Raw genomic sequence first — 27,935 nt, forward strand, 5'->3', positions numbered from 1 at the left:
CTTGACCAAAAGGGGGATGTGAAAGGAAATGAAATAAGCTTCAGTGGCAGAGAGATTCCAAAACGAGCCGAGAGATCACTCTGGTGGGCACTCTTACGCACACTTTAGACAACCTTTTTTAGGTTCTAAAGAATTGGGGTAGCTGGTGGTGGATACCTGAAACTATTAAACTACAACCCAGAACCCATGAATCTCGAAGACAGTTGTATAAAAATGTAGCTTATGAGGGGTGACAGTGGGATTGGGAATGCCATAAGGACCAAACTCCACTTTGTCTAGTTTATGGATCGATGTGTAGAAAAGTAGGGGAAGCAAACAAACAGACAAAGGTACCTAGTGTTCTTTTTTACTTCAATTGCTCTTTTTCACTCTAATTATTATTCTTGTTATTTTTGTGTGTGTGCTAATGAAGGTGTCAGGGATTGATTTAGGTGATGAATGTACAACTATGTAATGGTACTGTAAACAATCGAAAGTACAATTTGTTTTGTATGACTGCGTGGTATGTGAATATATCTCAATAAAATGATGATTAAAAAAAAAAAAAGTGCATTGATCTTAAGTATTAACTCAATGAATTTTTACAATATAAATATACACCATTGTAGCCTTCACCTAGATAGATTTAGAACAAGTGCTGCACCCCAGACAAGTCCCTCGTGCCCCTTCCCAGTCAATACTGTCCCCACTAAGATAACCACTATTTTAACTTCTACCACCATTGCTTAGTTCTTGACTGTTCTTAAACTTCATATAAATGGAATCATGAAGTATTGTGGCACAGGGAGGGATCTTCTTTAAGAGAACCACCTGTGGGATAATAGTTGGAAGGCCTCTCCCGAGGCCAAGCTTCGCCAGGCTGCTCCCAGCCAAAGGCTGAGAACAGTGGAGAGACTAACGCCATGCCATTCCCGCCTGATAGGATGTCCTGCAGTAGACAATCTTTGCTCAAGACCCCCCGTCAGCTTGTCTGAGACTTTCTCACAGTCGTCCTGCAGCTCCTTCCTTCCCTCTCTCCTCTCACAGGGTTCAGACCTGCAGCGCGGTCTGAAGGGCCTCCCTGCCTACTTCTGCTTCCTCCCTCCTTATTCTTCACAGGGGCTTCCTCCAGTAAGTCTCTTGCAATCTCATCCCATCTCAGCACCTAAACATGAAAGTCTTCTTTTTGCACCCAGCGCCATTAGCATAGCACCATGTTGGTAAGAGTCATCCACATTGGTGGGTGGTAGGCACTTGTTCTCCTGGAGTGCTGTGTGGTTTTCCATTGCATGAATATACCACAATGTGTGTGTCCATCCTATTGCCATTGGACATTTGAATGGCTTCCAATTTGGAGCACCTAGGAATACTACTCCTGTTAACATTTGTGTATATGCATGTCTTTTGCTGAGTACACTTGTTGGGTAGATAACTAGGAGTGGATTTGCTGGGTCATAGGTTTGGTAGCTACTATCAAACAATTTTCCAAAGTGATTGACTAATACACACTCCCAACCCACTATATGAGAGTTCTGTTGCAAGTCATATTTTTGCAAATTCAAAAAAAGAAAAAAAAATAGTTCAAAAGGTACAAACTAAATTTATGTTACATCCTCCTACCTTGTTTTTAAATTACCATTTTAAAAACTGCTACCTAAGAAAAAAGTTAGCATATCAAAATATTACCAGTAGTTTTAATGAAAGCAGAAGAGGAGGTGAAAAAGTATCTTTACTGGCTATTTTATATCTGAGAAATATTTGAAATACTTCACAAAAACATGTATTTCTTTAATGTTTAATTACAGCTGCTTTAAAAATCAAATAGAATTTAAAAGTTTATGATGAAAATAGTGATCTCCTCCCCACCCCCTCCCACCCCTCATTCCCAAGGTCCCAGCTTACACTCCTTTTGAGTATATTACACTCCTTTGATTTCTAGCTTCCAAAAAAGTCTCTTTATATAATGGCTTAAGTTTTTTTTAATCCTTGTGGGTCTATGCCTTTTCTATCGCTTTACTATCTAGCGAATGTCAAAAGGAAGAGTAAATTAATATGATCAATCTGCCACTATTAATCAGAAATCCATGCATAAATTCAAGCTGATTTTGGACATAGTATGTAGGGAATGGATATATCAAAGCATGGCCAGATGCTTGTTTTAAAGAGACTAGGCTGGTGACAGGGGAGGTGGTGGTGAAGATGGACTGGGGAGGGGACAACCTGGAGGCCGGTGGGGAGAATGGTTAAAGGGCTTGCGGAGTTAGGAAGGGGCAGAGGTAGGCCCCTTGGCCAGCTGCAGCAGGATGGAAACCACAACATAGTGGGCACAGATTGATCATTGCCCAGGGTCATGGTCCATGTCATCGGGAGTGCCGAGCTGCCCACCCCAGTTTTGCGCCAGGATAGTCTCCACCTGCAAGGAAACCTACCAAAATGTAAAAGCCAGGGACAAAGCAATGCCAAAGCTTTACCATCTCTGCCATCCTGAGCTCATGGCAGACTTAGTAATCAATCATGGCACTCTTTTCTGTGTAACCCAGAGAGCCTCACACTCTCTCAGCCTCTGGAAGGCATTGCTAAGCAATCGTGTTGGTCCTAAGATGGTACCAACTGCCATCTTGAGGCTAACAATTTTCCAACCACTCTTGCCCATACACAAACAACTGAGAGTAAAGTGCCCATTCCAAAATGTCCTGGCAACTGTGTGTCCAGGGTTTTGCCACAAGGTGTGTGGACAAGAGCCATGGCAGAGAACTATGGAGCAGGAAGGACTTGTGCCTGGGGCCTCCAGGTCCTTGAGAGTAGAGGCACCACTTCCATTGTGACCCTGTCTCACCTGATCCAGCACCTGGGGCAGAATCTCCTTCTCCAGGGCTTCAGCCACAAGCTGCCGCTCCTCTTCAGACAGCACTGGGGACAAAGAGGAGAGTGGTTGGCAGAGAGGAGAGATGCAGGGCTCCAGGTTCTGGTCAGGCCCAGGACAGACATCAGAAGTGCAGCAAGGAGGTTCCCAAGAGCCCCTGGGAGTACTAGATGGGAGTTATTCCCAATGGACTCCTTCTGTGGTTCCTGCTTCCCTCTGAGCCTGTAGGAGGTCAGAGGCTTGCTAAAGAGGGAAGAGGAGCCAGCCCCTCAGTACTGAGCCTGGGGAAGACAGCTAGTCCCTGAAATAGGACGGCCTATTTCCTCTGAATGTAGAGGAAAATGTGCACCCTGCCCCCAAGATTTGGTGCCCCTCTGGTCAGCATATCTTCCACACCAGCATAGAGCCAGCCCCTTCCTCACCTAGCAAGGCATCCAGGAGGACCAGAATGGCTTCTGCACGTGCTTCTACCAAGATCCCAGCAGCATTAAAAAGGCTGCACAAGAGAGGACTGGTAGAGCCCTCTGTCTGCAGCTCACCAGAGCTCAGGACCTCAGACACCTGGGGCCAAAAGAAGGGGGAGATGAGTACCAGGCCCACTGTAGTAGACTGTCCTCAGTGGGCCAACTACCCTCTCACTGGCTTCTCCCTCTCTCTGCCCCAATTCTTTCTGAAGGCCCCTTACTTGGTCCTGCAGTTGCCCGTCCTTGCTGAGGAACATAGTGCGGCAGCCTAGCACATCTTTTCGCTCCTCTTCAGTCAGATCTTGGAGGCTTCTCTCCATGTCCTGCACTGTCTCCTTCATGCTTCTGACATCCCCCAAATTCAAGTACTTCCCTGTAGAAGCAGCAGTTAAGGACCCGACCCATGCAGCCAACAGGCTCCATTCCCGAGGCCCATCTTTGTCTACCTTTCTTTAGAGACAACCTCTCAGAGTCTTCCCTTCTTCCAGTCTTTTCCTGTTAAAATGAAGCACCCTTCTTCCCAGATACCAACCACGATATCTCCTTCTGACACCACTTCCATCTGTCCATCTTCTCAGCTCACCCCCATTCTAGGCCCAACCCCAAATTTGCCTCCACCTTCAGGAAATCAAGGCCTAGTTATATGGTCCTTTCAAGGTGCAGTTCTCACGCCACACTAGTGATAATGAGGATGTGGAGAAAGAGAGGAGCAGAGCAGTGGTGCTCAGCCTGGACTGCTCATGAGAATCACCTTGGAACGATTAAAACTCCTGATGCCTGGACCAAACCCTAGATCAATAAAATCAGCATTTTTGGAGGTGGCAATCAGATGATTTCAGTGTATGACCTAGACTGAGAACCGTTGTGTTTGGAGGAGGCAGAAGCAACCTCTAGACTAAAGTTGAAACATGCTACGGGCACTGCCCTACCCTTTCCCGTATGCAGCACCAACCCCAATCAGCAGATCCTACTTGAGCTGCAGGCCTTGAGTCAGGAGCTCAGCCACCCTTAACATAGCAGGTTCCCGTCCTTACCTAAATCAGATGAACCATCATCCTTTTCTGCAAAGAGAGGAAGAATAATGTCAGTCTCCAGGTCACCACCAGTCCCTGAGGACATTCTCTTCCCAGTAGTGGAAGTTTTCATTCCTGACTCCAGGCCCTCACTGCCCATGCCATGGAGCCTGCAGCCACATCATTGCATGTCAATAGCAAAGCACTAAATTTGCAGACCCCTTCCCATATCCTCTGTGATGGGCACTTTTAGGATTATGCCTAGATGATTGAAGAACAAACCAAGGCCCAGAAACGGGACAACATGCCATTAGTCCATCAGCAAATTCGGGTCAGAGCTGGGACTGCAATCCATCCCTACTCTTGTCAGCCTCTGTTACAGCACCTTACAGTAACAAAGAGTCACTCTCTTGAGTGAGCAAGACCTTTCCAGGACCACATCTGCAAACTCTACAACTTCAAGGAGTTTCTACTCTTATCTGCACCTCTCACTATCCCTTCCCAAGACCTCGTAGGCAGTACAGCCCTCTGGGATTCAGGGAAGGGCCATGAAATCCTAGCAGAAGCCATGTTCAGAACCATAAGGACATTCTAGTCTCACCTCTTCATTTTTTTTTTAATCCTATAAATATCTACTTCTCCTTATCTTAGAGATTGATATTTTTGCCCAGTAATATACTTTTGTTTTAATTAGAGAAGTTGTAGGTTTAGTGACAAATCATGCAGAAGAATAGAGTTCCCATATACCACCTTAAAACACAGTTTTTCCTATTATTAACATTTTGCATTAGTTTGGCAACTTTATTAAAATTGATGAAATGCTACTATTATATTATTAACTATAACCCACAGTTTACATTAGGTCTTATGTTTTCTGTTGTACAGTCCTAAAGTTTTTAAAAAATTTTATTCCAGTAACATATACAATCCAAAATTTCCTCTTTTAGCCATATTCAAACATATCACCATCTTCCATTTCCAAAACTTTTCTATCATCCCAAACAGAAATTGTGTACCAATTAAGCATTAACTTCCCATTGCCTACCCTAACTCTGGACCTGCTAATCTGTATTCTAGTTTCAAACTCAATGAATTTGCTTATTCTAATTATTTCATACCAATGAGATCATACAATGTTTGTCCTCTTGTGTCTGGCTTATTTCACTCAACATGATGTCTTCAAGATTCATCATGTTGTAGCATGTGCTGACACTTCACTTCTTCTTATGGATAAACAATATTCCATTGTATGGATATACAGCATTTTGTTTATCCATTCATCCATTGAGGGACACTGGGTTACTTCCATCTTTTAGCTATTGTGAATAATTGTGCTATGAATATCAGTGTGAAAATATCTGCTTTCAACTCTTCGGGGTATATCTTGAAGTGGGATTTCGGGTCATATGGTCGTTCTATGCTTAACTTTCTGAGGAACGGCCAAACTGCTCTCCACAGCAGCCGTTTCGCATTTCCACTGACAACGAATGACTATTCCTGTTTCTTCACATACTCCCCAACATTTGCTATTTCCTGTTTTGTTTTGTTTTTAACAGTAGCCATTCTAGTGGTGAAACAGTATCTCATTGTTGGTTTAACTTCCATTTCCCTATTGGATGAAGATGTTGAGCACCTTTTCAAGAGCTTATGGGCTGTTTGCATATTTTCTTTGGAGAAATGTCTATTCAAGTCTTTTGCCCATCTTTAAATTGGACTGTTTATCTTTTTATTGTTGAGTTGTAGGGTTCCTTTTTATATTCTGGATAATAAACCTTCATTGGATATTTGATTTCCAAACATTTTTTCCCTTTCTGTAGGTTGTCTTTTTACCTTCACGATGAAGTCTTTTGATGAAGTCCCATTTATCTATTTTTTTTTTTTCATTTGTTGCTTGTGCTTTGGGTGTAAAGTCTATGAAACCACTGCCTAACACAAGGTCCTGAAGATGCTTCCCTATGTTTTCTTCTAGGAGTTTTATAGTTAGGGTTCTTACATCTAGGTCTTTGATTTTATTTTTGTATATGGTGTGAGGTAGGGGGTCTAACTTCATTCTTCTCTATATGGATATCCAGTCTCCCCAGCACCATTTGTTGAAGAAACTATTCCTTCCCCATGAGTGACCTTTAGCACCCTTATCAAAAATCATTTGGATGTAGATGCAAGGGTTTATTTCTGAACTCTCAGTTCAATTCCATTGGTTTAATGTCTGTCCTTCTGCCATTACCATGTTCTTTTGATTCCTGTAGCTTCTAATAAGTTTTAAAATTAGAAGTGTGAGTCCTCCAACTTTGTTCTTCTTCAAGACGGTTTGATTCAGGGCCCCTTACACTTATGGATAAATTTGATGATTGGCTTTTCCATTTCTTTAAAGTAGGCTTTTGGGATTTCTATTGGTATTGAGTTGAATATGTAAATCACTTTTGGTAAAACTGACTCTAAATAATATTTAGTCTTCCAATCCATGAACCTGAAATGTCCTTCCATTTATTTAGATCTTCTTTGATTACTTTTACCAATGATTTCTGGTTTTCCATGTGTAAGTCCTGTATATACTTGGTTAAATTTATTCCTAAATATTTAATGTTTAGTTGTTATTGTAAATGACATTTTTTCTTGATTTCCTCCTTAGCTAGTTAATTATTAGTGTATAGAAATACAACTAATTTCATGTGTTGATCTTGTACCCCACCACTTTGCTAAATTCATTTATTAACTATAGTAGCTTTGTTTGGATTTTTCAGGATTTTCTACACACAGGGACATGTCAGGTGCACGTAGGGAAAGTTTTACTTCTTCCTTTCCATTCTAGATGCCTTTATTTCTTTTTCTTGCCTAATTGCATTGCCTAGAACTTCCAGTACAATGTTGAATGGCAGTGGTGAGAGTGGGTATCCTTGTCTTGTTCGAGACCTTAGGGGGATAGCTTTCAGTTTTTCACATTAAGGAAGATGTTAAAAATGGGTTTTTCATATGTGCTCTTTAACATGTTGAAGAATTCCCTTCTATTTTCCTTCTCTTAGTTCTCTAAGTATTTTTATCAAGAAGGGGTGCTATGTTATATTTCATAATAAGGAAATAACTGAAACTGTGAAATTGTAACCTATAATAATCTTTGAAATTTGCTCTCTAACTACTTGTTAAATTTCACTAGGAAAGTTGTCACTTTATGTATATACGTTATATTCTACAATTTAAAAAATGAAAAAAAGGGGTGCTGGATTTTGTCAAATGCTTTTTCTGCAACATTTGAGATGATCAGGTATGCTTTTTTCCCCTTCATTCTATTAATGTGGTATATTGTTTTAACTGATTTTCTTATGTTGAACCACCACTGCGTATCTGGGATCAATGTTATTTGATCATGGTGTAGAATTCTGTTAATGTGCTGTTGGATTCACTTTGCTGGTATTTTGGATAAGGATTTTTGAATCTATATTCATAAAAGATATTGGTCAGGAATTTTCTTTTCTTGCATTATTTTCACCTGGCTTTGGTGTTAGGATGATGTTGGTATCATAGAGTTAAGTAGTAATCCCTTCCCCTTCAATGTTTTGGAACAGTTTGAGCAGGATTGGGGTTAATTCTTCTTTGAATGTGTGGTAAAATTTACCAGTGAAGTCATCTTTGTTGGGAGGTGCTGATTCAATCTCTTTATTTGTTATTGGTCTGTTGAGGACTTCTATTTCTTCTTGATTCAGTTTGCATAATTTGTATATTTCTAGGAATTTGTCCATTTTATCTAAATTATCTAATTTGTTGGTGTACAGTTGCTCCTAGTATTCTCTAATAATGCCTGTTATTTCTGTGGGGTTGGTAATAATGTCTCCCTGATTTTAGCTATTTGCATCCTCCTGCTTTTTTTCTTTGTCAAGCTAACTAAAGGTTTGTCAATCTTATCAGTCTTTTCTAAGAAACAATTTTGCTTGTTTGATTCTCCCTCTTGTTTTTCTATTTCATTTATCTCCACTTTAATCTCTGTTATTTCCTTCCTTCTGCTTGCTTTGAGTTTAGTTTACTCTTCTTTTTGTAGTTCCCCCAGGTGTAAGGTTAGGTTTGATTTGAGATCTTCCTTCTTTTTAATATAAGCATTTAGCACTATAAATTTGCCTCTCAGCACTGCCTTTGGCTGTTTCCCATAAGTTTCGGTGAGCTGTGTCTTCACTTTCATTTGCCTCAAGATATTTTCTAATTTCCCTTGTGACTTCTTCTTTGACTCATTGGTTATTTATAAATATATGTGTAATTTCCACATATTTGTGAATTTTCCAGTTCTCCCTCTGTTGTTGATTTCTACCTTCATTCCATTGTGTTCTTTCTGAGAAGATATGTTGGACATTTAGTTATTTCTCTATGTTTTCCTTTATCTCCTTAAGCATATTGAGGTTCACTTTTTTAAAGTTTTTGTCTGGTATGTCCATAGTCTTGTCTTCTTTATTGATGGTTTCTGTATTTTAATCTTATTCCTTTGGATGGGCCATCATCTCCTGTTTGTCTTATAATCTTTTCTTGCACACTGTGCATTTTAATATTTTTAAGTGTTAACTCTGGTACTTAGTCCCTGAGCTGTGTGTCCTTAAGTTTGTATCTGGCTAGTGATATGACAGAGATTTCCTTGAGTGCCAGGAGCTAACAAAAACCAACCAATGCAAGAAACACCTTTCACAGTCATGGAAAATTGGCTCTGTGTTGCTGGTGCCCTCCTTCAGAGTCTAAACCTCCAATCAACAAGATCAGCCCAAGGCAAATGTGAAGTGCAGGGTCTTCTCCATATTTTCTGAGCTTCCTTCTTGTCCTGGCCATATGAATTCCACTTTTTATAAGAATTCAAATGCCCCTTCTACTCCCTATGAAATAGACTTTCTTTCCATCCCAGATATTCTATTCCAGGACTTAAAACAAGTTATCCTTTGCCTTAGGCTGTTTTGACTTAATTGTTTCTCACACTGCTTTAGCTGTCCCCAAGTGCTTCTATCTGCAGCACAAGTTCTCCTAGGTTGAGCCAAAGATGAGTTTCCTGGCTCAGATTTTCAGGATGCCACCAAGGGATTGGCCCCAATATACAGGCACCACAATATGTACATAGGGTTTAGTCTTCTCCCTCTAAAACAGGTCCAGGGAACCACAAGGGGAGCACAGACTGGGTCCACACCACACCTGACAGACAGGGGGAGGGGAGGGGCCAGCAGGGGCACCATGAGCTTCTCCTACCATTTTTAAAGCTGTATTTTCTTGAATCAATGTTCACCCAGTTACTGCAACCCTTTAAAAGTTTTCTGGAGTTCTGAGGAAGATGGCTCTTCCAGTTTTTGCCAGTTGTTCCAAAACTTTGTTGGAGAATGCACCCTGGAGCATCTTATGCTACCATCTTGGTCCTATGTTCTCATCCCTTCATTGTAAAATCAGATAAACCATGGCTCAGGATGCTATAGAACCAGTGAGTGATAGAACAGGGATTAGATGCCAGGAGAGTCTGACTCCCAGGCCAGTGCTCTCTCCACAGTCAATGCTGCTATGTGAGGGCTGGCCAGGTAATTAAATTGTACTTCCTCAGTCAACAAGCCTCTGAGCCCAGGATCGGGCTCAAAGCAAGTCAAAGTTATCCTGGGAGGGCTGGAAGCCTTGTGATGACACACAGTGAAGCCTACTTCTCCATCTGGTAAACTCTGCCCTTACCACTGTTCCCACCTGGTGCCTTCTATGACATTCTCATCCCCAACAACTCTATAATTGCAGGCCATGGCCTCTTTTTAAAAATAGTTTCTTGCCCATCCTAAAATGAAGAATAGTAAGCCCAGAAGATCATTCACCTTCTGGAAAGGATTTTGTTTTGCCTGAGAAACAAATACCTAAATAAGTTGTGCCGGTTTGAGTGTATTGTGTCCCCCAAATGCCATTATCTTTGTGGTTTTGTGTGGGGCAGGCGTTTTGGTGATGGTTGGATTTGCTTCGAATGTGCCCCACCCAGCTGTGGGAGATGATTCTGATGAGATGTTCCCATGGAGGCGTGGCCCTGCCCATTCGGGGTGGGCCTTGATCAGTGGAGCCATATAAATGAGCTGACTCAGAGAGAGGGAACTCAGAGAGTGCAGCTGGGAGTGATGTTTTGAAGAGGAGCAAGCTTGCTAGAGAGGAACATCCTGGGAGAAAGCTGTTTTGAGGCCAGAGCTTTGGAGCAGATGCCAGCTGCCTTCCTAGCTAACAGAGGTTTTCCGGAGGCCATTGGCCATCCTCCAGTGAGGGTACCCGATTGCTGATGTGTTGCCTTGGACGCTTTGTGGCCTTAAGACTGTAACTGTGTAGTGAAATAAATCCCCGTTTTATAAAAGCCAATCCATCTCTGGTGTTTTGCATCCTGCAGCATTAGCAAACTAGGACAGATTTTGGTACCAGGAGTGGGGTGCTTTTGCTGCTGAGTTTGCAAATACAAAACATGTTGGAATGGCTTTTTAAATGGATAATGGGGAGTTTCTGGAAGAATTGTGAGGAGCTTGATATAAAAGGCCAAAACTGCTTTAAAGAGACTGTTTATGGAAATATGGACTCTAAAGATACTTCTGATGAGGCCTTGAGCAGAAATGATGAATGTGTTGCTGCAAACTGGAAGAAAGGTGATCCTTGTTTTAAAGTGGCACAAAATTTGGCAAAATTGAGTCCTGGTGTCAGATGGAAGGAAGAATCTGGAAGCAACAACCTGGAATACTCAGCTGAGGAGATCTCCAGACTACGTGTGGAGGACATATCCTGGCTTCTCCTTGCAGCTTATAGTAAAATGCGAGCAGAGGGAGATAAACTTAGAACTGAACTCTTGGGTTCAAAGAAACCAGAAGTTGATGGCTTGGAAAATTACAGACTTCCAGGGGTTGGAATCCCAGAAGCTACAGCCCAACATGAGGATGTAACCAAACATGGAACCCAGCAGCCATTTCAGTACAAGCCAAGATTGGAAAAGGAGTTAAGCAGAAAGGATTTGTGGAAAGTCCTATTGTCTGATGGCTTTGACCCCTGCATGCTTCATGCAAAGCCAACAGAATTTTTGCGAGATCTTTATAGACAGAGCCATTGCCGGTCTGGACTGGAGGAGACAGACAAGGAAAAAATTAAAGGAAAAATCTCTTCAAAGACAGAGCCATGGAGGTTGAGGTCTGGAGTCAGGAGGTCTCGGGCTGGGAGAGCAGAGCAGCCCACATGCATGGAAAGGGTGAGTTTGCCCTGGAGGTCGAGGGTGGGCTTTCCGCCTCGGTGCTCTGGAAGAGTTTTGCCACCTCAGGTCCCAAAGAGGGTGGGGCACATTTCCAGGGAATTGAGGAGAGCCTGGCTGCCACCACACTGTTCTGAAGGGGTTGAGCGTGTGCCCCGGAGATGGAAGGGAATCCGGGAGCTACCCCAAGGGTTTAGGAGGGTGGAGCCGAGAAGGTGGTCTCCCCAATGTGTGGAAATGTTGGAGCACTCACCCAAGCATTTGGAGAAGAAACAGCTGCCAAAAAGGCCCTTGGGAAGGGTTAGGCTCCCACTCTCTCAAGCCCCAAGGATGCAACGTTGTTTTGTTAGTGACTCTCAGACTTTGAAATCTAATGGAGTTTGTCCTGCGGGTTTTAGGAACTGTTTTGCTCCTGTTAACCCTGTTTTCCTTACTGTTTCTCCTTATGGCAATGGAAATGTTTATCCTATGAATGTCTGTCCTTTGTATATTGGGAGCACATAACTTGTTCTAAGTTCACAGATCCACAGCTAAAGAAAAATTATGCCTTAGGACTGGCCATGCCTATAATTGATTTTGATGAGATCTTGTACTTAACTTTTGTTACTGAAATGATTTAAGTTTTTCTGATATTGTGATGGAATGAATATATTTTGTATTTGGAAAGATAATGTCATTTTGGGGTTCAGGGGGTGGAATGTGCCAGTTTGAGTGTATTGTGTCTCCCAAATGCCATTATCTTTGTGGTTTTGTGTGGGGCAGGCGTTTTGGTGATGGTTGGATTTGCTTCGAATGTGCCCCACCCAGCTGTGGGAGATGATTCTGATGAGATGTTCCCATGGAGGCGTGGCCCTGCCCATTTGGGGTGGGCCTTGATCAGTGGAGCCATATAAATGAGCTGACTCAGAGAGAGGGAACTCAGAGAGTGCAGCTGGGAGTGATGTTTTGAAGAGGAGCAAGCTTGCTAGAGAGGAACGTCCTGGGAGAAAGCCGTTTTGAGGCCGGAGCTTTGGAGCAGATGCCAGCTGCCTTCCTAGCTAACAGAGGTTTTCCGGAGGCCATTGGCCATCCTCCGGTGAGGGTACCCGATTGCTGATGTGTTGCCTTGGACACTTTGTGGCCTTAAGACTGTAACTGTGTAGCGAAATAAATCCCCGTTTTATAAAAGCCAATCCATCTCTGGTGTTTTGCATTCTGCAGCATTAGCAAACTAGGACATAAGTGAAAAAAAAAAAAAAAAGAGAGAGAGAGAGAGAAAGACAAGCTGTCAGAAAGACTAGTCATCTCTTTGTAATTCTCTTTTTACAGCCTCTCCCCCCAATCTCCATACCCTGCCCCTTCAAAAAAAAAAAAAAATACTGAGAGACTGCACTGGGAGTTAACACCTCTAGGGAAGGGCTGGTGTTATGGTGGGGCAAATCCTGGACCGCAGGGTCAGAGGAAGAAGCCCACATCCTGCTTCCCAGTCCTGAATCCTAACTTCCTCCTGGGATGCCCTTCCCCACCTCCAAGTTGAGGGTCCCCAGCAGAGCCAGCCTGATTCACTCCCACCCCACACAAATGCTCAGGGCCCACCACCCTCCATCCTGCCCCACCAGGTCTTCCTTACTCATCGTCTCCTTGTTGGGGAAAACGAGCTGCTTTATTCAATATCCCAGGACCCACTTCACAGGGATGGTCACTTCCCTTTTGTGCTGGGAGAAAGGAGCTGACATTGGTCAGAGTTCCTGGGGACTTTATATAGTTATCTTGCCTAATCTCCCAAGCAATCTTATAAGGAAGACATTTTTGTCCCTATTTCCCAGAGGAGAGAACTGATGCTCAAAGAGGGTAAGTAGGTGATCCATTCTCACAGCTAAATATAGTGTGAGAACCAAGATTTGAGCCAACACCTGACTCCAAAACTCTTGTGGTTCCCACTATTCATCAACAAATGTTTACTGAGGGCCTGCCTTGTTCCAGATACTGTGGCTCCTGCCTCCTGCCTCCTAGAAAGGGAAACAGACAATGAAAAAGCAAAACCAAACAAAACAAGAAAACAAACAAACAAAAAACACCCAGGTACTTATAAACAGTGGGAAGTACTATGAAGAAAATGAAAAGAAGGCATCATTAGGGAGTAATGGGGGAGGAAGTTATTTAGTGATGCCACAGACACTTTCTTTGGGCAAGGAGAGAAGGCCTAAGAGGGCCCAGGAACAGTAAAGACTGATCCAGAAGCTCCAAGAGAGCTCCGAAGAGCCTAGAGACAGGGCAGGCATCCCCTGACCTGTGCAGGTGGATCAGGGCTAGCTCCCTCATTCCTGCATCCCAGAAACCTAACCTTTTGTTCAAATTCAGGAAGTTGCCACCCAAAAATTTATATTTTTGATTGCTCCTCAAGGTCTCCTCATTTTTCGTCTCCAGAGTTTCTGTCACCAGATACAGGTCTTTTTTCTTTGCTTGAATTGATTGGAATGAAGGTAGTAGTTTACTCTTCAGCTTCCTGGAAGGAGTGAAAGGAGATAAGAGTTCAGGATCTCAGGGGCTCCACCTCTCAGAGAAACATCTCCCCCTCCTTCAGCTAGTTCCTCTTTGGTGTTAAGAGCTTCAGAGAATGGGAACCAAGGAACTTGAAACCCTCATTGCAGTTCCCTTTACCCAATGCTGGAAATGGGTGCAAAGTGCAAAGGGAGCCAACTAGCATTTATGGAAGATTATGAAGTGATATAGCTGTGTGAGAGGCTTCTGTCACAATTTAGCCCTCTGATGTTACCTATGATGTAGGCAGGATTACACCCAGTTTTCATATGAGGAAATTGAGGCTTAGAGACAGGTTGTAATTTGCCCAAGGTCATACAGCTAATAAGTGTAGAGCTGGAACTCAAATCCAACTCTGTAGAAATTCAAAGCATGTGTCTTTCCCACAACATTGAGCTAGGGCTCTGCCCAGCCCAAGATATCCCCTTCTCTGAGAAGGGCCTCCAGCCCTGCTCCCCTTTGGTCCCTTGGGCACCTCAAGGCATCACTGATTCCATAGAGAAATTCATTTTGTGATTTAAAACAGTCTTATGGAACTTCTCTTATTTGTAATGAAAATACTGTCAAGGAAGACATACATCCCTGACTACTGATGACCTTTCCTTAATTATGAATTGCTCTCAGCCATTATTTGTACAATTCTCACAATAGAAACAGATATTTTAGAAGAGACGGAGCTCTTTTTTAAAAAACTCAGAAAGTCAACATCAAGATAGCATAACAATTATAAATATATATATGTACCTAATGGCAGAGCCCCAAAATATATGAAGCAAACATAACAGATTTGAAGGGAGAAATAGATAGTCCTACAATAATAGAAGGAGACTTCCAAAACTCACTTTCGAATGGGATAGAACATTTGGGCAGAAGATCAATAAGGAAATGAAATAGTTAAATGATACTCTAAACCAGCCTGACCTAACAGACATACATGACACTTTACCCAACAACATCAGAATATTAAAAAATATTGAAATGTCCAACATATCTTCTCTGAACACAGTGGAATGAAGCTAGAAATCAACAACAGAGGGTGTGCCAGTTTGAATGTATTATGTTCCCTCAAATGCCATTATCTTTGATGTATTCTTGTGTGGGCAGACCTATCAGTGTTAATTAGATTGTAATTCTTTGAGTGTTTCCATGGAGATGCACCCCACCCAACTGTGGGTGATGACTCTGATTGGATAATTTCCATGGAGGTGTTGGCCCACCCATTGGGTGGGTCTGAATTAAATTACTGGTACACTATATAAGATCAGACAGAAGGAGTGAGATTGCTATAGCCAAGAGGGACACTTTGAAGAAAGCACAGGAGCTGCAGATGAGAGACAGTTTGAAGACAGCCATTGAAAGCAGACTCTTGCTCCGCAGAAGCTGAGAGAGGACAAATATCCCAAGTGCAACTAAGAGTGACATTTTTGAGGAACTGCAGCCTTGAGAGGAATGTCCTGGGAGAAAGCCATTTTGAAACCAGAACTTTGGAGCAGATGCCAGCCACATGCCTTCCCAGCTAACAGAGGTTTTCCAGACACCACTGGCCATCCTCCAGTGAAGGTACCCGATTGCTGATGTGTTACCTTGGATGCTTTATGGCCTTAAGACTGTAACTGTGTAACCAAATAAACCCGCTTTATAAAAGCCAATCCATTTCTGGTGTTTTGCATCCCGGCAGCATTAGCAAACTAGAATAGATTTTGGTCCCAGGAGTGGGGTGCTGGTGCTGCTGAGTTTGCAAATACCAAACATGTTGGAATGGCTTTTTAAATGGATAATGGGGAGTTTCTGGAAGAACTGTGAGAAGCTTGATAGAAAAGGCCTAAACTGCTTTGAAGAAGACTCTTTGTGGAAATATGGACTCTAAAGATAATTCTGACGAGACCTTGAACAGAAATGATGAATGTGTTGTTGCGAACTGGAAGAAAGGCAATCCTTGTTTTAAAGTGGCAGAGAATTTGGCAAAATTGAGTCCTGGTGTCAGATGGAAGGAAGAATTTGAAAGTGACAACCTGGAATACTTAGCTGAGGAGTCTCCAGACTACGTGTACTTTTTCTTGCAGCTTATAGTAAAATGTGAGCGGAGAGAGATAAACTTAGAACTGAACTCCTAGGTTCAAAGAAACCAGAAGCTGACAGCTTGGAAAATTACGGGCTTCCAGGTGGTGGAATCCCAGAAGCTACAGCCCAACATGAGAATGTAACCAAACATGGAACCCAGCCACCATTTCAGTACAAGCCAAGATTGGAAAAGGAGTTAAGCAGAAAGGATTTGTGGAAAGTCCTATTGTCTGACAGCTTTGACCCATGTGCTTCATGTGAAACCAACAGAATTTCTACGAGATCTTTATAGACAGAGCCATTGCCAGTCTGGACTGGAGAAGACAGAAAAGGAACAAATTGAAGGAAAAATTTCTTCAAAGACAGAGCCATGGAGATTGAGGTCTGGAGTCAAGAGGCCTCGGAGTGTGAGAGCAGAGTGGCCCACACATATGGAAAGGGTGAGTTTGCCCCAGAGGTTGAGGGCAGGCCTTCCACCTCAATGCTCAGGAAGTGTTCTGCCACCCCAAGCCCCAAAGAGGGGAGAGCACATTCCCAGGGAATTGGGGAGAGCCTGGCTGCCACCACACTTCTGAAGGGGTTGAGCATGTGCCCCAGAGATGGAAGGGAATCCAGGTGCTGCCCCAATGTTTGAGGAGGGTGGGGCCGAGAAGGTGGTCTCTCCAATGTGTGGATATGTTGGAGAACTCACCCAAGCATTTGGAGAGGAAAGGGCTGCCACAAAGGCCCTTAGGAAGGGTTAGACTCCAGCTCTCTCAAGCCCCAAGGATGCAACGTTCTTCTGTAAATGACTCTCAGACTTTGAAATCTAATGGAGTTTGTCTTGCAGGTTTTAGGAACTGTTTTGGTCCCTTAAACCCTGCTTTCTTTACTGTTTCTCCTTATGGCAATGGGAATGTTTATCCTATGAATGTCTCTCCTTTGTATATTGGAAGCACATAACTTGTTCTAAGTTCACAGATCCACAGCTAAAGGAAAATTATGCCTTAGGACTGACCACGCCTATAATTGATTTTTTTTTATTAAATTCAGTTTTATTGAAATACATTCACACGCCATACAATCATCCATGATATACAATCCACTGTCCACAGTATGATAACATAGTTATGCGTTCATCACCACAATCTATCTCTGAGCATTTTCCTTACATCAGAAAGAACCAGAACAAGAATAAAAATATAATTGATTTTGATGGAATTTTGTACTTAACTATTGTTACTGAAATGATGTAAGTTTCTGTGATATTGTGGGATAAATGTATTTTGTATATGGAAAGATAATGTCATTTTGGGGTCTAGCGGGTGGAATGTGCCAGTTTGAATGTAATATGTTCCCCCAAACACCATTATCTTTCATGTAATCTTGTGTGGGCAGACCTATCAGTGTTAATTAGATTGTAATACTTTGAGTGTTTCCATGGAGATGCACCCCACCCAACTGTGGGTGATGACTCTGATTGGATAATTTCCATGGAGGTGTTGGCCCACCCATTGGGTGGGTCTGAATTAAATTACTGGTACACTATATAAGATCAGACAGAAGGAGTGAGATTGCTATAGCCAAGAGGGACACTTTGAAGAAAGCACAGGAGCTGCAGATGAGAGACAGTTTGAAGACAGCCATTGAAAGCAGACTCTTGCTCTGCAGAAGCTGAGAGAGGACAAATAACCCAAGTGCAACTAAGAGTGACATTTTTGAGGAACTGCAGTCTTGAGAGGAATGTCCTGGGAGAAAGCCATTTTGAAACCAGAACTTTGGAGCAGACGCCAGCCACATGCCTTCCCAGCTAACAGAGGTTTTCCGGACACCATTGGCCATCCTCCAGTGAAGGTACCCGATTGCTGATGTGTTACCTTGGATGCTTTATGGCCTTAAGACTGTAACTGTGTAACCAAATAAACCCCCTTTATAAAAGCCAATCCATTTCTGATGTTTTACATGCCGGCAGCATTAGCAAACTAGAACAGAGGGAGAACTGGAAAATTCACAAATATGTGGAAATTACTCATATATTTGTAAATAACCAATGAGTGAAAGAAGAAATCATAAGGGAAATCAGGAAATATCTTGAGGCAAATGAAAGTGAAAACACAGCTCACCAAAACTTATGGGATGCAGCAAAGGCAGCGCTGAGAGGCAAATTTATAGCTCTAAATGCTTACATTAAAAAGAAGGAAGATCTCAAATCAAACCTAACCTTACACCTGGTGGAACTACAAAAAAGAAAAGTAAACTAAACCCAAAAGGAAGGAAATAACAGAGATTAAAGTGGAGATAAATGAAATAGAGAATAGAAAAACAAGAGGGAGAATCAAACAAGCAAAATTGTTTCTTAGAAAAGACTGATAAGATTGACAAACCTTTAGTTAGCTTGACAAAGAAAAAAAGGAGGGTGCAAATAGCTAAAATTAGAAATGAAACGGCAGACATTACTACCAACCCCACAGAAATATCAAGCATTGTAAGAGAATACTAGGAGCAACTGTACACCAACAAATTAGATAACCTAGATAAAATGGACAAATTCCTAGAAACATACAAACTACTCAAACTGAATCAAGAAGAAATAGAAGACCTCAACAGACCAATAACAAGTAAAGAGATTGACTCAGCAATATAAATGTCCCAACAAAGGTGGCTTCACTGGTAAATTTTACCATACATTCAAAGAAGAATTAACCCCGATCCTGCTCAAACTGTCCCAAAAAATTGAAGGGGAAGGAATATTACCTAACTCTATGAGGCCAACATCACCCTAACACCAAAGCCAGGTGAAAACAATGCAAGAAAAGAAAATTCCTGGCCAATACCCTTTATGAATATAGATTCAAAAATCCTCAACAAAATATTAGCAAACTGAATCCAACAGCACATTAACAGAATTCTACACCATGTATCAAGCAGAATTTATCCCAGGTATGCAAGGGTGGTCCAATATAAGAAAATCAGTTAATACAATAAACCACATTAATAGAACAAAGGGAATTAAAAAAACACACCTGATCATCTCAATTTATGCAGAAAAGGCATTTGACAAAATCCTGCACCCCTTCTTCATAAAAGATACTTAGAAAACCAAGAGAAGGAAAAGAGAAGGAAATTCTTTAACATGATAAAGAGCATATATGAAAAAACCATCTTTAACATCATCCTCAATGGTGAAAGACTGAAAGCTATCCTCCTAAAGATCAGGAACAAGACAAGTATGCCCACACTTACCACTCTTCAACATTGTACTGGAAGTTCCAGGCAATGCAGTTAGGCAAGAAAAAGAAATAAAAGGCATCCAGAATGGAAAAGAAGAAGTAAAACTTTTCCTATATGCACCTGACATGACCCTGTATGGAGAAAATCCTGAAAAATCCAAGCAAAGCGACTATAGCTAATGAATGAATTTAGCAAAGTGGTGGGGTACGAGATCAACACACAAAGTCAGTATTGTTTCTATGCTCTACTAATGAACAATCTGAAGAGGAAATCAAGAAAAACATCCCATTTATAATAACCACTAAAAGTATAAAATATCTAGGAATAAATTGACCAAGGAAGTAAAGGATTTGTACACAGAAAACTACAAAACACTGCTGAAAGAAAAGATGACATAAATAAATGGAAAGGTATTCTGTGTTCATGGATTAGAAAACTTAATATTGTTAAGGGTCAATTTTACCAAAAGTTATTTACAAATTTACCTCAATCCCAATCAATATTCCAGCAGTCTTCTTTGCAGACTAGGAAATCCAATCCTCAAAAATATGTTGAAGAGTAAGGGGCCCTAAACAGCCAAAAACATCTTGAAAAAGAATAAAGTTGGAGGACTTACACCTCCCAATTTCAAAACTCATTACAAAGCTATAGTCATCAAAGCAACATAGTACTGGCACAAGGAGAGGCCAGTTCCAATAGAATAAAAAATACACACTGCTATCTATGGATGATTGATTTTTAACAAGGGTGCCAAGTTGAAGAGAAAGAATATTCTCTTCAACAAATGGTGCTGGGAAAACTGGACACTCAATACAAAAGAATGAAAGTGGATCCCTACCTCATACCATATATAAAAATCAACTCAAAATAGATCAAAGACCTAAATAAAAGACATAAAACTATAAAACTCCTATAGGAAAACACTGGGGAACATCTTCAGGACCTTGTCTTAGGTAATGGATTCTTAGACTTTACACCAAAAGCACAAGCAGCAAATGAAAAAAATAGATAAATTGCAACTCATGAACATTAACTTTTGTGCATCAAAGGACATTATCAAGAAAGTTAAAAGGCAATCTACAGAATGGGATAAAATATTTGGAAACCATATATCTGATGAGAGTTCCTATCCAGATTATGTAACAAAATTCTACAACTCAAAAACAAAAAGATAAACAACCCACTTTAAAAATGGACAGAGGACTTGAATAGACATTTCTCCAAATATATATACAAATGGTCAATAAGCACATGAAAAGATGCTAAACATCAGTAGGCATTAGAGAAATGCAAATCAAAACCACAATAAGATACCATTCCACACCAGTAGAATGGCTATTATTTAAAAAATGGAAAATAACAAGTCTTGGTGAGAATGTGGTAAAATAGGAACCCTTGGCACTGTTGGTGGGAATGTAAAATGGTGCAGCTGCTATGGAAAAACATTTCGTGGTTCCTCAGAAAGCTAAGTATAGAATTATCATATGGCCCAGCAATCCCACTTCTAGATACACACCCCAAATAATTGAAAGCAGAGATAAACAGTTATTTGCGCACCAATGTTCATTGCAGCATTATTCACAATAGCCAAAAGGTGGAAGCAATCCAAGTGTCCATCAGTGGGTGAATGAATAAACAGGTGTGATATATTCATACAATGGAATATTACTCAGCCATAAAAAAGAAGGAATTTCTGATACATGGTACAGCAAGGATGAACCTTGAAGACACCAGGTTTAATGCAATAGTTGGACACAAAAGGACAAACATTGTGTGATCTCACTTCCATAAAATAACTAGAATATACAAATTCATAAAATCAGAAATTAGAATAGAAGTTACCAGGGGATGGGGTGGGATGAGGAATGGAGGATTAATGCTTAATTGATACAGAGTTTCTATTGGGGATGTTGGAAAGTTTTGGTAATGGATGATAGTGATGGTGGCACAATATTGTGACTGTAATTAACACCACTGAATTCTATACAGGCATACCTTGATTTATTGCATTTAGCTTTATTGTGCTCACTTTATTGTGCTTTGCAGATATTGTATTTTTTATAAATTGAAGATTTGTGGCAACCCTGCATCAAACAAATCTATTGACACCATTTTTCCTATAGCATGTGCTCACTTTGCATCTCCATGTCACGTTTTTAAAAGTTTTTATTTATTTTTTTATCAGAGAAGTTGTGGGTTTACAAAATAATCATGCATAAAATACAGGATTCCTATACCATACACCACCTCACCACCAACACCTTGCATTGGTGTGAAACATTTGTTAGCACAGTTTTATAAATGTACTATTAATTAAAGTCCAAGGTTTAGGTTGGGGTTCATTGTTTAGGTAGTTTAGTTCCATATAATGTTTTCCTTGATTTTTATTCTGTTACCATATATACAATCTAACATTTCCCCTATTGATCACATTCAAAGATACGCATTTCAGTGCTATTAATTGCATTTACAATGTTGTGCTACCATCACCACCAACTATTACCAAAACATTTCCATCATTCCAAATAGGAAACTGCACATTTGAAGCCTTAACTTCCCATTCCCTTATCCCACCCCATCTCCTGGTGACCTATACCCTAGATTCTGACTCTATGAGTTTGCCCATTCCAATTGTTTCAAAACAATGAGATCCTACAATATTTGTCCTTTTGTGTCTGGCTTATTGCACTAAACATAATGTCTTCAAGGTTCATCCATGTTTTTGCATGCATCAGGACTTCATTCCTTTTTACGGCCAAAAAATATTCCTTGTATATACATACCACATTTTATTTATCCATTCATTGGTTGATGGACACATGGGTTGCTTCCATCTTTTGGCAACTGTATCTGTGTCACATTTTAATTACAAGTATGTACATTGTTGTTGTTTTGACATAATGCTATTGCACACTTAATAGACTACAGTACAGTATAAACATTACTTTTACATCATTAGAAACAAAAAACTTCATGTGACTCACTTTATTGTGATAATCACTTTATTGCAGTGGTCTGGAACTAAACCTGCAATATCTCCAGGATGTGCCTGCATTTTAAAGTGGTTAAAAGGAAAATTTTATGTTGTATATATGTTACCACAGAAAAATTTTTGAATAACCCCATAGAACTATACAACACAATGAACCCTAATGTAAATCATGGACTTTAGTTAATAACATAAATATAATAATATGGGCTCATTGATTATACCAAATGTACCACACTAAAGCAAAATGTTAACAGGGAAACTGTAATGGGGGCATGCAGAGGCACTCTGCACATTCTGAACGATTTTTTCCAATAAACCTATAACTGCTCTAAAATATAACTGACTACCTAAATAATAAATAAATAAATAAATAACTTGGAAGACCCCTGCCCAGCAACACTGTGAGTAGGGAGAAGTAGTTTAAGGGGCCAGTAGATTTCAGTATGTCTTTCTGTTTTTAATTAAAGAAAGAAAAACAAAAGGCACCCCATCCCCCCAACTCCGGGAGGACTACCACAGAAGAGCCGTGGGCACCTTCCCCTGCACATGTCCTCATTCTTCAACAATCTCAGCTGGGGTTTAAAACACCAACAACATAAAACCACTGAGGGGAAGGCTGGTGTGCCCATATGCCCATAAGGTGGGAGTATCATGCCCCCCAGCTAGCAGAACCTGTGTGGCATTCGAGCGGGGTGGGTCTCCCTCATGGGAGAGGCCCTTTCTGTGCAGGAATATTCTACCAAGGGTGCTCTGATTTATCTGTGCTTCCTTTCAGCCTTTACTAAGTATCTACTGTGTGCTAGGGATCAACACCGAGAGGTTAATGAACTCAGTCCCTGGTCACAAACTGCTCCCAGTGGGGAGGGACATGGAAGCCACCAGGATGGCCTACAAGGCCAAGGTCAAAAGCACAAATACAAGTTGAGGCAGGTCGGTGGGCAGGAGTGTGCCCTCTTGAAGCCAGCAGGTTTCATCCACCAGAGGAATTAATCAGCCCGGAGGGTAGCAGAGATGTGAGTAAATTGGGGTGGCACAGGAAGGTCTCCTGGAGGCTGATCTTGGAGCTTCCCCAGAGGAGAAAGGGGAGCTTGAGTACAGGCAGGGTGGGGAAGTGGTGGGAGGGGAGTGAGAGAATGCACCAGACAGGGCACCCTCCCTCAGATACACTTGGTGCCCACGATGGCTGCTCCCTCCTTTCCAACCTCTGTCCCCACTGATGTCTACCCACATCACCTGTTCTCGAGGGAAAGCAGACATTCCTGGTCAATCCGGTTCACCAGTGTCTTGATACCCTCCTCCTGGGTCCCCTGGCACTTCCCAGCCATCCCTTTGATTGTTGTATCTCTGGGTAATTTCACTGTTAACTCTGCCTTTGAGTCCACATGGTCCACAACTTGGAACTCAGCCCTTTGACCTGGAAAGAGAGGGATAAAGGTCATACTTTGAGGCTAACCCTAAAGATCTCCTGGAAAATCCTCTCTAGAGCAGTCCCATTCTGGGCTTGCCTCAACATCCCTCCACCTTCTGAGGAGCTCTCAGCTGTGGATCTCCAGGATATACCTTCTCACTAGGAGTCAATGGGGGTCACACAAGCAGATTTGAGCCTAGTCTACCAATTCCTTAACAAGTGACTTTGGATGAGTCACCTAATCTCTTTGAATCTCCATTTCTCCTGCTATAGGAGGAGAAAAATAAATAAAATAATGCAGTTAAGCACTTAACATAGTGCCTGGTACACATACTAAGTTTTCAATAAATGTGAGCTAGTTTTATTTAACTCTTTGAGAGGCTGAAATGAAACAAGGAAAAGTAAAGCTGAAAAATTAGGAGCTCCTGCCAATTGGGAAATAAATACTGAACAGAGTTCAATCTCTGGTGTTTACGTGAACCATGATTTCCCCTAAGGGAATTTAACTGACTTAGTCAAAATTTTTTCCAGGCTTAGACTTTGCCCTGGCCTTTAGGCAGTAATATGGTTGTGGCAAAACATCTTAGTCTCGGTTTAAAATATTTTTCTGTTTTTAGCAGAAAACTAATTTTTAGAGAACCGGCTTTTAGTAAATTGGCTCTTGGCAAATTGCTTTTCAGAGAACTGACTTAGAGTCTTTGAAAAATGGTCACTTGAAATTTCTCCCAAAGCCCCTTGCTTGCTCAATTAAACTCCACCTGTGAAAGGCCCACCACCTCCAAATTTCCACTACATCAGGGCCTGGTCCATGATAGGTGCTCCGAAATGGTTCAGAGGTATTGGTGAACTCCTCCATCAACTGATGACCCGACAAGAAGAAATGGACTGTAGCAGAGAGGTCTGAGCTATAAACTCCTCACCATGAGGCAGGGAGACACTGAAATAGGTCTCCAAATGAGAGTTTAACAACACTTTCCCTGGGGCTTCGGAAACCAACATGGAACCCCCAAAATAATTGAGTTTGGAGACTCTTCTCTAAGTCCCTTTAAGATCTTAGGGCCTTCTACTCAACAGCAACTTCCCTTTCAGTCATGATCTCCAGGAAACACGAAGAGAAAATAACAATAAACGCCACAACCAAAATGATAGGAGCTAACTTTTATTGGGCTTATTTTATCTCATTTGATTCTTTCAACAGTCTTCTAGAACAAACAGATAAGGAAACTAAGATTCGCCCAAAGTTCACCCAGCTGGTAAGTGGCTGAGCCAGGCTTTGGACTCAGAGGTCCCCAGCTCTAAAGCCTGCATCCAAATGCCTCCATTTATTTATCAATTTATAAATAATATAAATGCACAAGAAGAGCTCAGCTAATTTAAAAGTGAATTATTTACTAAGGGGAAATATGGGAAAGGAAGACTATTTAGGAATAGTTTCCCATATAAATAAATAACTTCCCCTGCTCCCTTCTCCCTGTACAGCACTTCTGTGTGTTTCTTCTATTGTGGTATGCGGAGATGTACATATAAATCCCATAGCTTCTTTGTTGACTGGTTGACATGGTTGGTGGCAATAAGGAGATAATGATGAGGTACAATAAAAGTGGTCAAGGCCTCCTTGCACTCACCCATCTCACACTGACCTGGGGATTTAGAGTCCAGCTCATCAGTCAGCCTTTTATTCTCCTCACTCTCCAGGATGTCCTTCAGGGTGAGGTCTGTTTTGCAATACTGGGTTCCAAAGAAACTTCTCTTCTCCCTCACCAGACAGAAGCACTGGAATCTGTCTGCATCAATGACACTTCTGACAGCGATCATATCCCCTCCAGAGTCCAGCTGTTGGATCACAACTGTCGTGATTTCCTCAAATGTGCTGGGCATTGTGCCTGGACCGATTGAGAAAAGGAGGGCAATTTCAGTTTAGGGGAGAAGATTATGGGTTCAGGTTTTTTAATCTCCCTTTGGCTGCCTGGGTCAAGTAAGAGCCAAAGATCTCAGAACAACCTGGACCTGAGATGATTTGCCTTTCCTTCTTCTAGACAGTAAGGCAGCCATGACACACTGAGGAGGGTGGACACCACACATCCCAGACTCTCCTCAGCCTTTCATGGAAACTCTCTGGAGGAAAGATGGAGCCACGATTGCCCCAAACAGGGAAAGGGAGGCCCATTTTCTGCATCTTCCATAGCAGAGTTATTCCCTTTCTCAGAGCAGCCCAAGGGATGGGAATTCAAGCCCACCATCCCCCAGGCAACACTCACCAATGGAGGAACGGAGGAACCCGGATGAGAAGAGGGGCACAGCTGCCCAAACTCCCACTGCCAGCACCAACTCCCCTTGGCTCAGATTTCTGGGCCCCCACTCTCTGCCCTACTGAAGCTGTATTCTCCACGGCACCTGGATCAGTACCTCCCTACCAGTCATTTCTTATCAAAAGAGGCAGTGATAAGCCAGCCTCAGGAGGAAGGCAAAGAGAAAGGACAGCACGCAAGAGCAGCTTGCCACGGGCCCTTTCTCCTCACTGGCTGGCCACCTTTGAAGGTGTAAGAAAGGGATAAGTTTAGCTTTCACATAGAGACAGCATGGAATAGAGAAAATGGAGGCAGAACCAGCTTAAACAAGCCCCTGTGGTAAAGGGAAGAAAGAGAGAATCTGCGCCAGCTCTTTATTTGAAAAAGTAACCATGGTTACTGGAATGTAAAGAGATATGAGGTAAAATCAGAGGCGGGAACTCCCAGTAGAAAATTTAAACTGAGTGAACTCTCTCGGATAGGCTGATCAATTCAAAATCTCAATAATGAGCTAGTTGGCTCTCTCGGATAGGCTGTACAAATTAAAATCTCAAAGATGGGCTGGTTCTCTCTGGATAGACTGTAACCTCTGTAGTACCCAGCCAATGGGGAAACAGGGAAGGGACTTGAGCATTAGGAATAGATTAAAAGCTCGCCATTCTCTTCCTCTGGCACGCCAGCCTACCACGTTTTTGGCTGTGTGCCCTTTCTTGCAAGATCGTAAATAAATTCTTTTCTCCTCCAGAACCGGGTGAGCATTTTTTGTATGATGCTTGTTTCTAACAAAGGGTCCCTCACTCTCAGTAAAATAAAATGAATTTCAAAATCTCACCTGGGGCACATCCCCATACACACCCTCCTCTCACCCTTTCCTGCTCTTTTCCTGGCCCCTGCATCCCTCTCTCCCCAGGCCCCTCACCCATCCAATCCGACACAGCTGGCCCTTCCTGTTTCTATTCAGCAGCAGCTCTTTGTGGCCACCATGTTGGATCTCTCAGGCTGTCTTACCTCCAAATCCTTCTTGCTCTCCTCTCGTTCCACTAATAATTCCACAGCTCCTCCCTCTTGAGATCGTTTTTTTCTTACTCAGGCTCCTTTGCTTCCCTCCTGGGGCCAGGCCTACCCTTGCAACTCTGTTGGCTCCACTTCCCCAGTATTCCTCTGTCTGCCTTCCTGAAGTCCCTTCTGCCTGACCCGGTCCCTACCTGCTCACAGGATCTTCTCTGTTCCTGCCCCACCATGGTCAACTCAACTCACTCCCCGGTGACTGGAAAGGCTGGGCCCAGGGCCCACCCACCTCCTCTCTGCTCCCTCACCTCCCTCCTCAGTCGCTCACCAGATGTAAAGGTTGTAGGAATCCCCTCCGGTCAGATCTCTGCAGGATTCCTGGCTGATGTGGTTCCGGAAGTTACAAGGCAGTTGAAAGTTTTCCAGGTTCAGAGTTTAACTGCTGGCTGGGTGTGGCTGGGTGCCCCACCTCCCTTATATATGCCATACTATGTCTAGCTGGAAGCAGTTGAGGCTGAGGTCAGAACCCCTCCTTCCTCTTTGACCCAAGGAGTGGGTGAGATATCCTGATATACATTCTACAGGGGTCTGGGTCAGAGAATGGTGCAGGACAAGGCACACTGGGCTGTGAAATCCAGTGGGTTTGGAATAGAGAAATGCAAATTGGGTGGTATCAGCCAAGTGCTACAGCTATGTCAGGGACATTAGGAGAGTAACCTAGCCGGAACCAGCTCCTCAAATGCCACACGGGGTGGGCAACAAAGAAGAGTCAGAGAACAGCAACTAACACCTGGAGGGATCAGGCTGGGCCAGTAGGGAGGATTCAGCCTCCCTCCCCTTCACACAGTCGTGTACCCTCGCAGGGGCATGCGGACACTCCTTACCTGGATGGGTTCTACCCTCTTCCCCCAGCTCCTTCTCCAGGGAGATG

General features: G+C 42.3%; 1 protein-coding gene across 1 annotated transcript; it reads right to left on the reverse strand.

Annotated features, from left to right (window-relative positions):
- Positions 1 to 1,869: 1,869 nt before the first annotated feature.
- GSDMB (gasdermin B) lies at positions 1,870 to 27,870 on the reverse strand. Its single transcript, XM_037809281.1, is given in 9 exon segments — positions 1,870 to 2,392; positions 2,816 to 2,889; positions 3,265 to 3,403; positions 3,528 to 3,679; positions 13,127 to 13,225; positions 13,869 to 14,002; positions 23,534 to 23,714; positions 25,349 to 25,591; positions 27,333 to 27,870. Coding segments are annotated over 8 exon segments (1,170 nt in total). The 5' UTR covers positions 25,587 to 25,591; positions 27,333 to 27,870; the 3' UTR covers positions 1,870 to 2,239.
- Between the last annotated feature and the right edge of the window lie 65 nt (positions 27,871 to 27,935).

This window comes from Choloepus didactylus, chromosome 18 (assembly GCF_015220235.1).
Source record: "Choloepus didactylus isolate mChoDid1 chromosome 18, mChoDid1.pri, whole genome shotgun sequence".
Taxonomy (NCBI): domain Eukaryota; kingdom Metazoa; phylum Chordata; class Mammalia; order Pilosa; family Megalonychidae; genus Choloepus; species Choloepus didactylus.